The 14,252-nt window shown below is 38.9% G+C and overlaps 1 protein-coding gene across 9 annotated transcripts in view; it reads left to right on the top strand.

Moving 5' to 3' along the window:
* The window catches only part of PRKDC (protein kinase, DNA-activated, catalytic subunit), a 247,506-nt gene that overhangs the window by 159,423 nt on the left and 73,831 nt on the right, over positions 1-14,252 (top strand). For all 9 annotated transcript variants that reach the window (XR_004622659.1, XM_034650151.1, XM_034650152.1 and 6 more), the window contains 3 exons: positions 3,641-3,753; positions 5,901-6,032; positions 8,938-9,117. Coding sequence is in view for 8 of the 9 variants with exons in the window: in XM_034650151.1 (XP_034506042.1) it covers positions 3,641-3,753; positions 5,901-6,032; positions 8,938-9,117 (425 nt within the window). In the remaining variant the exon portion in view is untranslated. The remainder of the gene's footprint in view (positions 1-3,640; positions 3,754-5,900; positions 6,033-8,937; positions 9,118-14,252) is intronic.

Below are 14,252 nucleotides of genomic sequence, written 5' to 3'. Positions count from 1 at the left end.
GATATCTGTGCGCGGTTTCACGGCTCCCCGCTTCGTACCTCGATACTCAGCGCTGGAGATGTTCATTTGTAGAGATCCAGATGTATCTTCCTGCGTCTCAGGCTGATTCCGTGGATATTCCTGCTGGTCTGGTACCTATCCAGCTCAACTCAGGGGACCGGCTGAAAAAGGGGTCCCCTACTCCTCCGCCATCTTAACCTCTCAGCCCATAGCTGACTTTTCCACAGTGCCCTGGGCGAGGGTCTTCAATCCAGATAAGTGTACCCTTAATCCGCTTCACCTACTTGACTCATCCCCCCACCCACCTCCCCTCAGATATGCTTTAGTTTATTTTATTTATTTTTTAAGATTTTGTTTTTAAGCAATCTCTATACCCAACGCGGGGCTTAAACTCACAACCCCGAGATCAAGTGTTGCACACTTTACTGACTGAGCCAGCCAGATGCCCCTGATAAGCTTTATTTTAAATGAGTGTGGGTAAATTCCTTTAGGAGCTAAACACATACATGAAATAGTTCATTTCCAACCACTCTTCTTCACATTTATGTCACAAATCTGTGGCCATATATAATTCTGTGAACTTAATGTAGGTGAGGTAAATCTAGCTTCCTTTTGCTCACCACTCTGGGTTTGAAGGGGGATAATGAGCCCCCTCCTGCTCTGTCTGTTCTGCCCCCTGCTTGGTTGCTTCCCACCAGTCTTCTTTCCTTTATACCCTCTTCTGCTGTTTCTTCACCAGACTGTCATCCAGCCAGAGTGCACGGTTCTCTGTCCTTCTATAACTTCGACGATGAAAGCCCCGAAGTTAAAGTGCAGTCCCAGAATGACTTTTACCCTCCTGTGGCTCATGAATTGTCTTGCTCACCTCAAACGCATGGCACATGCATCTTCCCACAGAATTGTTGAGGTGTGCATTTGGGGCAGCCTGCAGTCCAGTTAATGCATGGTGATTGCCCCTGACCCACTCTACTGAACTGGGAGGAGGCGTAGAAAACAGAGCGAAGTGGCTGAGGATGGCAGCATAGTCCACAAGTCAAACTGTTGAGTAGTTTTTCCCTGTCATTGACCTTGTATAGAAATTAAGGAGGATAAGAGGTAAAACATAGCTTTTAAACCATTTTCCTTAAAAGTTTTATATATGCATTTGAAAAAGTTCATAGAACTGAGTAGGCAAAATGAATACTGTTAGCTATCTATTTTAATTTGATTAATATATTTGAATGTCCTCTTGTACCTTTGGAAATATAAAATATTTCCCATACTATCTGTCTTCTTTGGGGTTTATGTACTTTCTTCCCTAAAGAGGAATATTTGGAAGTTCATAAAATATGGTGAATTAATCCTTACTATGATACTATTTATTACCATTGACATTTAAAAACGAAATTGTAATGTAATTAAAATGTCACTTTTCAACCATTATTTTAGTTCTTTATTACAGTTTCCTTTAATTATTTGTATCAGAGTAATACATGCATGTATTTTAAAGAATCAAATACTTTGCCAAGCTTTCTAGAAGAAAGAGCAACGCTCCATACCCATTTCCCAAATTCCAGACACAACCACTTACACCCTTCCGTATCTCCAATATTGCTACCCTACCTTTTTTTTTTTCTTTCAGTAGTAATCATTCTCTTTTAGCTTGCATTATGGACGTTGAGGATCTGGCCCCTTCTTGTCTCTCACCCCCACCTACCACACACACTCACCATGAATTCTTCCTGTGCTCTCATCCTCTGATATAATTATGTCTTAACCTTGGTTTCATGAGTAGTTTCCTATTATTTTGATTACATAAATATTATGTGTCTTCAAGGCATAGTGCTACTATGATTATTTTTCCTTTTTTGTACAATAATTTTTCCTAGGCATTAATTATTCTGGTTCAGATTTCTACATATTATTACTTGATTTCCTTTGAGTGGTATCATTGTCTTTTACTGTGTTCCAACACATAAATGTTTCATCTTAAAAGAAATCTCTCCTGGAGCTTCTGAGACACCTGTTCCAGGCTACTTGCTCTTGGGGTGTCTGCTCAGCTGTGGCCTGGAGACCACCTCTTCATCCTGAGGATGAAGAGAGACCACTTCTTCATCACCTCTCTTGGATCTGATTCTTCTTCCTTGGCTTGTTCCTTCTTTCTGGTGAAGAACTTCCTCGAGTAGCTTCCTGAGAAAAGGGGTCAGAAGCAGTAAGCTGTTTCTGATGCTTTGATGGCACTCACACCTCCTGGGTAATTTAGCTATAGAATTTTGAGTGTAAACTCGTCAGGGTTCCCTAGTCCCCAAGGTTGGGTTGGGAAACCTGGTGGCATTCATTTTGTTGATTCTTTGTAAGAATTGGATTTTTTTCTCTGCTGAAGATCTTAGGATCCTTTCTTTTAAATCAATTTTAGGAAATTTCGCGAAAGTGTCCTTTGGAGCATGCAGGTCTGTTTTAGTCCATTTTTCTGGGCTCTAGGAGGGCCCTTTCAGACTGCTAATGCACTTTCCAGTTCTGGAATATTTTTTCTTGGATGATTTGTTGATGATTTCCTCATGTCAGTTTTCTTTTTGGAATCCTGTTGCTTGGATATCAGACCTTATCAGATCTTATGATTTTCTTGTTTTTTTTTTCCCTTTTTGCTTTGTATTCTGGGAAATCACGTCAACCTATCTTCTAACCCTTTTAAGTTTGATATCATATTTTTAGTTTCCATGAGCTTTTTATGTTCTCTGAATGCCCTTTCAGTCCTTGATCCACTGTTGCAATTTCTACTTTTGTCTTTTTGATAACTGATAATATTTTGAATTTTTTTTCCCCTGGGTGGGCTTTTTTCAACAGCTGCTCTTTCCCTATTTAGTTTGTTTGGGTTTTTTTTTTCCCATTTCTCTCCTTCATATTTGACACTTTCCTCAAAACGTCTGGTGACTTGGCTTTTTGCCTGTACTCCCAGATGCAGCACCAAAAAGGCATTTGGAATAGCTGCACATCAGGAGTGCAGAGGTCAGACTAGACTAGGACACTGAAACTCCTGATGTGTTGGTATCTTTGCCTGTGCTTTGTGCTCATGGATTACCCAGGGGCAAAATCTCCAGTCTCTTGCCTGTAGACTAGCAGGCCAGGGTGCCAGCACTCTAGAGGCCAAGCAGGAGCAGGCAGCTGCAGGTTCCAGAAGCCCTTGTGGTCGCTCGTGGTGTGGTTGCTGTGCCTGCAGCCATACCGGCCCTGTACCCCCATGGGCCCTGTGTCCTCTCCCAGGCTCCGCACCCATAGCACTAGGGGCAGTGCTTTCTAACCACACCTCCTGCTGCAGCCTCACTTTCCTCTCCTCCCGTAGATGTGTCTGCTGCTGCCAGGTCCTGAGCCTTCCAGGTCATCTCCACTGTCCTCGCTTTGTCCCTGTTCTCTGCATGGTGGCACTGGGGTTGGGCTGAGTTAGTTACAACTTTCTATTCTCTAGCTTCCAGAACTGGTTAGTGGTCTCCTGTGCTCTTCTCTGTTCTTCATAGACTTGTGTCATTAAAACAAAACAGAACTAGTAGAGAGTAAAAAATGGAGGCAAGCAAATAATTCTACTTTTATTTTAGGGGATTCTAGAAAGAAAACGAATTCAACTGCAAACATCAAATTGGCCATCTGTAACCTTTATATTTTTCAGGCATAGATAATCGGGCAGAAATATTAAGATTACGCAGAAGATTTATAACGGACCAAGAAAAGCTCAGTTTGATTTATGCCAGAAAAGGTATTGCTGAACAAAAACGAGAGAAGGTTTGTATCTTTTTCAAGAATTTGAGTGGTCAGAAATATTTATTTTATATCAAAGGATAATATATTAAGGAAATAAGTTTCTTGTCAGGATTTCTTCCACAACAAAATTACAGAAGCAGCACTATATGAGTCAAAGTTACTTATGCAGCAAAGATTATTCCTCTGACTAATGTAATATAAAGGACAGTCATGACTTACTGATGAGGTTGTGGGTATCTTGGAATGGGGACTGTGTGGGTAGTGCCTTGAATCTGCAGTATATTGCGGCCCACAGCCACTGCCAGGACCTCATCCCTGCTCCTTATCTCAGACTCTTACTGCAGCTTGGCTTTGTACTTCTCTGTGCACAGCCTGGCTGTCTCCATGTGGTGGAGACACAGCCTCCAGTCACTCCTGAATGATCTTACAACTTTAGCTGCTAGGAAGGGTTACCCAGAGCCTTGACCTACCTTGGGCCTGGGGCCACTGTGGGACCACATCACAACCAGCCACTCTCCTAGGGGTACCTGGATGAAGAGGGAATGGTGAGCCTAGAGAAAGGGGTGAACAGGCCAAGCAGGTGGTCCAGGGTTATCTGCTGAAAGCAGCGACCTAGTGTGGCATGAATTAAACATTTCTCAAAATGTGGAAATAATGAAAGAATTTGTTTAGCCGTAGCTTCAGTGTTACTTATGAATCAGTAATTATGACAAAATTTTCAAGGAAGACAAGATGGTGAGTTAAAAAAAAGACTGAGTTTGTTCTAATTCAGTTTAAATCCTCATTCACTTAATTAACTTGGAAATCTGAGTACGAAGTAGTTGAATGTTTCCACTATATCTTCTGTGGAAAGAAAGTGTACATTTCATCTTTTTCTTGTCTCTGTAAGTACAGCCATTCTCTCTCTCTTTCTCTTTTTTTATTATGTTCAGTTAGCCACTAACATCATTAGCTTTTGATGTAGTGTTCAATGATTCATTAGTTGTGTATAATATCCAGTGCTATTCTCTTGAAAATGAGGGTCCAAAATCAGTGTCCCACAGTCATCCCACGGTCCTCTCACTGGCCCCACCACACGTGGATGGCCTTCTGCTCTGCCCACTCAGAGAAGTAGCCACAAGCTACTAATTAAGCCTAAAACCTAACTAGGTGTACCTAAAGGAAATAACAAGCAGAATATGAACAGAAGGGAAAGATAAAACCAGGATTGTTGGCTAGAAATCACAGGGAGATATTTTGGTCTGATACGAAGAAAGTCCTTTAAATAATTAATAAATGTGGAATGGCGTGCGGTGTGAGGCCATGCATTCCCTCTGACACAGGAGTTTTCATCTGAAGCGGCTGACCTCTCAGTGAGAATGGCGTGGAGGTAATCAGGCATCGGACGTCCATGCATTTTATTTGTTGGGAGCATTGTGCTCAGTGTCAGGCACTACTCTCAGTAGTAGTGGTATAGGGTGGATATAATATACATAAGCATTCATGGAGCTACAACCCAGTGTGTACAACAGAACAAAAAAGAAGTGAATGGGTTAGGATTATAATGTGCAGCATTGGAAATTAACCAAGTGATGACCTGTGTGGGGAAGACTGTTAAAGAGGAAGTGAGAAAGCAAGCCTCTTTGAAGAGGATATCTGAGGTGGGAACCAAATGATAAGAGGAAAACTGTGAAAAGACATTCTAGGCAGAGATGTACAGGTTCCACAGCCCTGTGTGGTGGGGAGTTGGGGGTGACTCAGGAGCAGGTGCGAGGCCAGCCTGGCCTGAGCAGGTGAGCAGGGTCAGGAGGAGCTGGGAGTTGGGCTGTGGTGCTATCACTGGGCCTGATAGCCACGGTTTTTCTACGAGGAATTAAGACGAAATATAACCCTCTGAAATATGGCTCTAAAAAGTTTTAATTCAAGTTCTCTGAGTTTACCAATATTTACATTATTTTATGATGAATATTTAAATAATCTTACTGCTCATTTGATAGTAATTTTTATTTTGGATTTATTGTCTGTCATAGACTGGTAAAGTGTAGTGACCAAACCATTTTGGATAAAAATTGTCATCAAGTTCACCTTTATATTAAAGATAAGTACTGACCGATTGTTTCATAGTTCATGCACTACAGATTTTTTCAATGAGAATTCTAATCTTCTTTCTTTGGTTCTAATGATTGTAGGAGTTTAAGAGTGAGTTAAAAATGAAGCACGATGCCCAAGTCATTTTGTACAGGAGTTACCGTCAAGGAGACCTTCCTGACATTCAGATTAAATACAGTAGCCTGATCACCCCCTTGCAAGCTGTGGCCCAGGTTGGTCCCTGAATGCTTCATTTTTCGATTGACAGATAAAAACTATTGAAGAGTTCCGGGGACTACAATGTGCAAAGAAAATGGTTGATGCTACACTGTATCATAAACGAGGTGTTGATTTGTCTTTAACAATAGACTTGGTTAAAAGACATTGGTCCAAGTCTTGGCCCTGCTATTTCCTGGCTCCAAAACTTCTTTTCATAGGTGCGACTCAGAGTCATCTAGAAGATAGCCCTGCAGTTGGGGTTGTTGTCAAAACACTCAATACTCTGAGCCACAACTTCTTCATCTATAAAACCAGGGAGTGAAATCTATTTTTCTTACCAATAATGTTGGTCAGTGAAATAATGTGTAATAAACTTCAAAGTGCTAAGCCACTTAAATCATTGCTTATACGAGATCATTTTTGTGGCTGGCACAATCAGGAGAATATCAGTTTATAGGTGGGATTAGTATTTTCCTCCTCTGTTAATTTTCTTAATAGCAGAGGATTGCAAATATTTTTCTAAATTGTTAGGGTTGAGAGTGAATGAAGTTTTCTACCTGAATTCTCTGACAAAAACAGAATATTTATTCCCTGAAAGCCTAATTAAGATTCCTTTGATTTTATTGAAATAACTAAAAATTGAAAAGTATTTTATATATATATATATATATACACACACACACACACACACACACACACACACGTAACATTATGCTAGGTGCTGAAATATAATGCCATATATTTTATTATATGTAAATTTTCAGAACTAATGTTGCTTGTAATAATAAATTATATCTGCATAATCTTTTACTCTTTTTTAAGCTTTTTAATCTAAATAAATATAGATTGACAGGAATTTGCAAAAGTAGTACATAGTCCCACATACCCTTTACCTGGCTTCCCCCACTGGTGGTATCTTATTTAACCATAGTACATTATGTTGGTCTAGAAATTGACATTGGAACAGTAGTGTTAACTGGACTGGTCTTAACCACTTTTCCCTTCGTGTGTGTGTGATTCTGTGCAATTGTAGCATACTGATTCATGTAACTACTATCACAGAAGAGCCCTTGGTTCTTATAGAGTGTCTTCACATTCTTTTCATTAGATTCTCCCAATAATTTTGTGACATAAAGGCAGTTGTTCTACACATTTACAGATAAAGAACTGAAGGTTAGCAAAGAATGGATAATATGGTTCAAACTCTGTATCTTGCTGAGTGTGGAACTAAGACAAAGGCCCCTCTGTTTTGATGCCTGGCCCAGTGCTTTTCTTCACCCTCATTATTTCCCAGTTTTTCTAGTACCTTGCGCACATGTATGCACATCACTGCCTCAGAAATGATGCTGGCACCTGCTCTCCTAGGCATAGTTTGCATCTGCCCATGTTGGATAGGTATGTGTGTGTAGCAGGTTTCAAGCCTGATACTGCTGAGAGACCCATGTCCAAGTCAGTTCATCTCATTAGTGCTTGGAAAATATTAAAATGATGAATTTTGTTTCGAAAAAACATGACTACATTTTTTCTGTTCTTTGAAAAGGAATGTGTTTCCTTGTATTTCTCAAATTCCAGTTCTTCATTCAACAAATACTATATATGGAGCAACTCCTTCTGGATGTCAGGGACTGTTCTAAGCAATGAGGTGCAGCTGTGGACAATACAGATGAGGCCTCCTCTGCTGTCTGGGGCTCCTCTTCTTCATCATGAGCATTGCACGCTAGAGAACTGAAGAGGAGCCTGTAAACTAGCCATTACAGCACGTGTCCCGCAGCAGCATTCTGTTGCTCTGAAAACATTATATTAAGCATCATTGTATTATCATAACAGAAGGAGCATTTGGAACTCCCTGGGCAGTGAGGGAATTTGTGCATAAGACTCAAGAATTGGGTTGTAGACCTGAGAACCTTCTGCCTCAAATTAAGTGAAAAAAGTGATCAGACAGATACCATATGAAAGAGTGTGCATGTCAGTAGAAGACCAACCCATGGCAGTGACTGTCTTCATGTAGTATAATTATGAGTGAAATATTTTCTTTTTTCCTAATTTATATTTTCTGAAATTTTATAGCAACCATATAACTTTATATAAGACAAATACATTACTTAAATAACAAAGAACAAATCAAATTGTACTTTTTATTCAGATGCAGTTTTTATCAAGCAAAATAATTTTTAAATCTTACTAATTCATGCATTCATGCCTTCATTTATAAAATATAGACACTGCATGCTAGAGACTGTTCTTAGTACTGGTGTCATAGGCACAGATAAAGGATAAGGTTCCTGTGGTCATGGAGTGTGAGGGTTAAAGCCATAAAAGATCAGGTAGCACTCTGTTAGAGCTGAATACACCAAACATGAAAAGCACAAAAATGGCTACTGGTGATTTTAACAGTTTAAATGGTCATAATCATGGGACTTTGAAATTTTAAATTGGCATTTTATTTAAGCTTATTAGTTAGTTATCTTTAGCTTTATGATGATACTAATGTGAAGATAGTACCTAAAAATCTCATTTGATCTTTCTTGAAGATCTTATCAGTTACTGCAGTGGTCACTTGATGTGCATTGTCTGGGCTAATCGTTACCACAACCCTGAGATGTGTTCTGTTATCCCCATCTTAACGATGAGGTATCTGAAGGTCCAGACTCACCGATGAGTTAAGCTATGTGCCTACATATGAGATTAAGCCAGTTTACATTACTTCTGGGTCCAAAATCCATGATATCACAGGTATATTTGGTTAAATTTCAAATACTAGCCGTTTAAATGCCTGTTAAAACTTTCTAAACAAAATTGAGATGTAAATTAGATATGTTTGCAGCAGTTTGTGTTTTCAAATAAAGCTCTTATAGTACTAGTGAATTATAGCATTTTTATTTCAGATCCTAATTTGTCTTTGTCTTGGATATTTTACAGAGAGACCCAATAATTGCAAAACAGCTCTTTGGCAGCTTGTTTTCTGGAATTATAAAAGAGATGGATAAATATAAGACCGTGTCTGAGAAAAACAACATTACTCAAAAGTTGCTCCAGGACTTTAATCATTTTCTTAACACCACTTTCTCTTTCTTTCCACCTTTTGTCTCTTGTATCCAGGTAAGAGTCTATATACACGCTTCATAAATATGCATTATCTACTTTGCCATCATATGACTATGTCATAATAACTTCATTTGTTTCACAAGCTGAAGCACAAGGTGTTTGAATAGATGTGCTCTGTGTGGTTAACTCTTCCCAGATGGGTAGGTGTGGTTATTTGTTTTTTTTTTTTGTTTTGTTTTTTTGAAAAAAAAGCATATAGGGGCGTCCGACTCTTGGTTTGGGCTCAGGTCATTATCTCAGAGTCCTGGGGTCAAGCCCCATGACAGGCTCCATGCTCAGCGGGGAGTCTGCTTGAAGATTCTCTCCCTCCGCCCCTACCCCCCACTTGCACTTGCTTTCTCACTCTTTTTCTCTCTCTCTCTAAAATAAATGGATGAATATTAAAAAAAAACAAAAACCAAACTTATATTTGACTGAATAATTAGAAATCAGCCTTGGTATAAAAGTGTTCTGATTTTTAATAAGCCATAAGCCAGTCCCTTCAGTGTTATATATATATAACAAGCCCTGCATGTTATTAGTTGTTTTCCCTTATATACTGTTTCACCAGATTATTTCTTGCCTCCTGATTGCCTTCAACCGATGTTGACTGAGCATATTCCTGACTTTGTTCTAAGTGGTGGGGATGGTGAGTGATGCAAAGAGGCACAAATCTCTGCCCTCCTGGAATTACAATGGGTGACAAACAATAAACAGACAAATACAGAAGATAACATGAAGTAGTCTGAAGTGTCATAGAACTTGAGAACTACAGAAGCACTAGTGTAATATAGGGTAGTAATGAAGCAGGGAGGGAGACAGCCTCTTGAACAGGGTGGGGGATATGTACCATGATAGATATTTAGGTGGAGTGGTCAGAGAAGGCCTTTCTAAGGTAGTACAGTTTGAACAGATGTTAATGTAGGCATAGTTTCAATACTAACTAAACATGCTTACTAGAAGGTTACTTTTTCCTATAAGGAATGTTTCTTTTGCCATTCAAAACATGGATCATTATAAAGTCCCTAATAGAAAACTGTTTCAACAATTACACTACTAGGTATTTACCCCAAACATACAGATGAGGTGAAAAGAAGGAGTATGTGCACCCTAATGTTCATAGCAGCATTGTCCACAATAGCCAAACTGTGGAAGGAGCCCAGATGCCCTTCAACAGACGAATGGATAGGTCCATATATACAATGGAATATTACTCAGCTATTAAAAAGGATGAATACCCATCATTTGCATCAACATGGATGGAACTGGAGGGATTATGCTAAGTGAAATAAGTCAAGCAGAGAAAGACAATTATCATATGGTTTCACTTACATTTGGAACATAAGGAATAGCATGGAGGACATTAGGAGAAGTAAGGGAAAAATGAAGGGGGAGAATCAGAGGGAGAGATGAACCATGAGAGACTATGGACTCTGGGAAACAAACTGAGGGTTTCAGAGCAGAGGGGGGTGGGGGTATGGGTTGGCCCGATGATGGCTATTAAGGAGGGTACATGTTGCATGGAGCACTGGGTGTTACACACAAACAATGAATCATGGAACACTACATCAAAAACTAATGATGTATTGTATGGTGACTAACATAACATAATATTTAAAAAAAGAAAAGAAAACTTTCAATTCATTTTAGTATTTTAAAAAATTTTTTAATTTAAATTCTATTTAATTAACATATAGGGTATTGTTCTTTTCAGAGGTAGAATTTAACGATTCATCAGTTGCATATAACACCCAGTGCTCATTTCATCAAGTGCCCTCCTTAATGCCTATCAACCAGTTACCCCATCCCCCCATCCACCTCCCCTCCAGCAACCCATAGTTTATTTCCTATAGTTAAGACTCTCTTATGCTTGTCTCCCTCTCTGTTTTCATCTTTTTGTTTTTCCTTTCCTTCCCCTATGTTCATCTGTCTTTGTTTCTTAAATTCCACATATGACCGAAATCATGTATTTTTCTTTCTCTTATTTCACTTAACATAATACCCTCTAGTTTCATCCACATCATTGCAAATGGCAAGATTTCGTTCTTTTTGATGCATGAGTAATATTCCATTGTATATAGGTATCACATCTTTATCCATTCATCTGTCGATTGACATCTGACTCCTTTGATATCTTCGCTATTGTGGACATTGCTGCTATAAACATTGGGGTGCAGGTGCCCCTTCAAATCACTGTGTTTGTGTCCTTTGGATAAATGCAATTGCTGGATTGTAGGTAGCTCTATTTTTAACTTCTTGAGGAACCACCATACTGTTTTCCAGAATGGCTGCACAACTTTCCATTCCCAACAACAGTATAAGAGGGTTCCTGTTTCTCTGCATCCTCACCAACATCTGTGTTTCCTGAGTTGTTCATTTTAGCCATTCTGACCAGTGTGAGGTGGTATCTCATTGTGGTTTTAATTTGAATTTCCCTGATGCCAAGTGATGTGCATTTTTTCATATATCTGTTGGCCATTTGTATGTCTTCTTTGGAGAAATGTCTGTTCATGTCTTCTGCCCATTTCTTCAGTAGATTTTTGTTTTTTGGGTGTCGAGTTTGATTAGTTCTTTATAGATTTTGTATACTAGCCCTTTATCTGATAAAACGTTTGCAGATATCTTCTCCCATTCTGTAGCTTATCTTTTAGTTTTGTTGACTGTATCCTTTGCTGTGTAAAAGCTTTTTATCTTGATGGAGTCCCAATATTTCATTTTTCCTTTTGTTTCCCTTGCCTTTGAAGACATGTCTAGCAAAAAGTTGCTGCAACCGAGGTCAAAGAAGTTACTGCCTGTGTTCTCCTCTAGGATTTTGATGGATTCCTGTCTCACATTTAGGTCATTCATCCATTTTGATTTTATTATTGTGTACAGTGTAAGAAAATGGTCCAGTTTCATTCTTCTGCATGTGGCTGTCCCAATTTTCCCAGCACCATTTGTTGAAGGGACTTTTTTTCCATTGGATATTCTTTCCCACTTTGTCGAAGATTAGTTGACCATAGAGTTGAGGTTCCATTTCTGGGTTCCCTGTTCTGTTCCATTCATCTATGTGTCTGTTTTTATGCCAGTACCATACTGTCTTGATGACAATTTTATAATATAGCTTGAAATCTGGAATTGTGACGCCTCCAGCTTTGGTTTTCTTTTTCAACATTCCTTTGGCTATTTGGGATCTTTTCTGGTTCCATACAAATTTTAGGAATGTTTGTTCTGGTTCTGTAAAAAATGTTGATGGTAATTTGATAGGGATTGCATTGATGTATAGATTGCTTTGGGCAGCATACACATTTTAACAATATTTGTTCTTCCCATCCATGAACATGGAATGTTTTTCCATTTCTTTGTGTCTTCGTCAATTTCTTTCATAAGTGTTCTATAGTTTTCAGAATACAGATTCTTTACCTCTTTGGTTAGGTTTATTCCTAGGTATCTTATAATTTTTGGTGCAACTGTAAATGGGATCAATTCCCTGATTTCTCTTTCTTCTTCATTATTGTTAGTGTATAGAAATGCAACTGACTTCTGGATATTGATTTAATATCCTGGGACTTTCCTGAATTTCTGTATCAGTTCTACCAATTTTTTGGTGGAATCTTTTGGATTTTCCACAGAGTATCATGCCATCTGTGAATAGTGAAAGTTTGACTTCTTTGCTGATTTGATGCCGTTTATTTCTTTTTGTTGTCTGATTGCTGAGGCTAGGACTTCCAGCAGTATGTTGAAATAGTAGTGAGAGTAGACATCCCTGTTGTGTTCATGACCTTAAGGAAAAGCTATCAGTTTTTCCCCATTGAGGATGATATTTGCTGTGGATCTTTTGTATTTGGCTTTTATGATATTGAGATATGTTCCCTCTATCCCTACATGGCAGAGAGTTTTTATGAAAAAAGGATGCTGTGTTTTGTCAAATGCTTTTTCTGTATCAATTGAGAAGATCCTCAATTGATTTCTGGTTGTTGAACCACCCCTGCAGCCCAGGAATAAATCCCACTTGGTTGTGGTGAATAATCCTTTTGATGTACTGTAGATTCCTATTAGCTAGTATCTTGGTGAGAATTTTTGCATCCATGTTCATCAGGGATATTTATCTGTAATTCTCCCTTTTAGTGGGGTCTTTGTGTGGTTTTGGGATCAAGGTAATGCTGGCTTCATAGAATGAGTTTGGAAGATATCCTTCCATTTCTGTTTTTTGGAACAGTTTCAGAAGAACAGGTCTTAATTCTTCTTTAAATGTTTGGTAGAATTCCCCTGGGAGGCCATCTGACTCTGGACTCTTGCTGTTGGGAGATTTTGGCTTACTGATTCAATTTCTTTGCTGGTTATGGGTCTGTTCAGGTTTTCTGTTTCTTCCTGTTTCAGTGTTGGTAGTTTATATGTTTGTAGGAATGCATCCATTTCTTCCAAGGTGCCTGATTTGTCAGCACATAATTGCTCATAATATTCTCTTATAGTTGTTTGTATTTCTTTGGTGTTGGTTGTGATCTTTTCTCCTTCATTCATGATTTTATTGATTTGGATTCTTTCTCTTTTCTTTTTGATAAGTCTGACTAGGGGTTTATCAATATTATTAATTTTCTCAAGGAACCAGCTCCTAGTTTCATTGATCTGTTCTATTGTTTTTTGTTTTTTGTTTTCATTTCTGTATCGTTGATTTCTGCTCTACCCTTTATTATTTCTCTTCTCCTGCTGGATCTAGTCTTTATTTGCTGTTCTTTTCCCAGCTCCCTTAGGTGTAAAGTTACGGTGTATATTTGAGACCTTTCTTGTTTCTTGAGGAAGGCCTTTATTGCTATAAACTTCACTCTTAGGACTGCCTTTGCTGTATTGTAAAGGTTCTGAATTGTTATGTTTTCATTTTCATTTGCTTCCATGTTTTTTAAAATTCTTTTTTTTTTTTTTTTAAGATTTTATTTATTTATTCGACAGAGAGACAGCCAGCGAGAGAGGGAACACAAGCAGGGGGNGCAAGGGGGAGTGGGAGAGGAAGAAGCAGGCTCATCGTGGAAGAGCCTGATGTGGGGCTTGATCCCACAACACCGGGATCACGCCCTGAGCCGAAGGCAGATGCTTAACCGCTGTGCCACCCAGGTGCCCCTAAAATTCTTATTTAATTTCCTGGTTAAGCCATTCATTCGTTAGATGGATGCTTG

This window comes from Ailuropoda melanoleuca, unplaced genomic scaffold, assembly GCF_002007445.2.
Source record: "Ailuropoda melanoleuca isolate Jingjing unplaced genomic scaffold, ASM200744v2 unplaced-scaffold11384, whole genome shotgun sequence".
NCBI classification, from domain to species: domain Eukaryota; kingdom Metazoa; phylum Chordata; class Mammalia; order Carnivora; family Ursidae; genus Ailuropoda; species Ailuropoda melanoleuca.
Note: the sequence above shows the minus strand (reverse complement) of the source record. Positions and strands in the feature narration are given on the sequence as shown.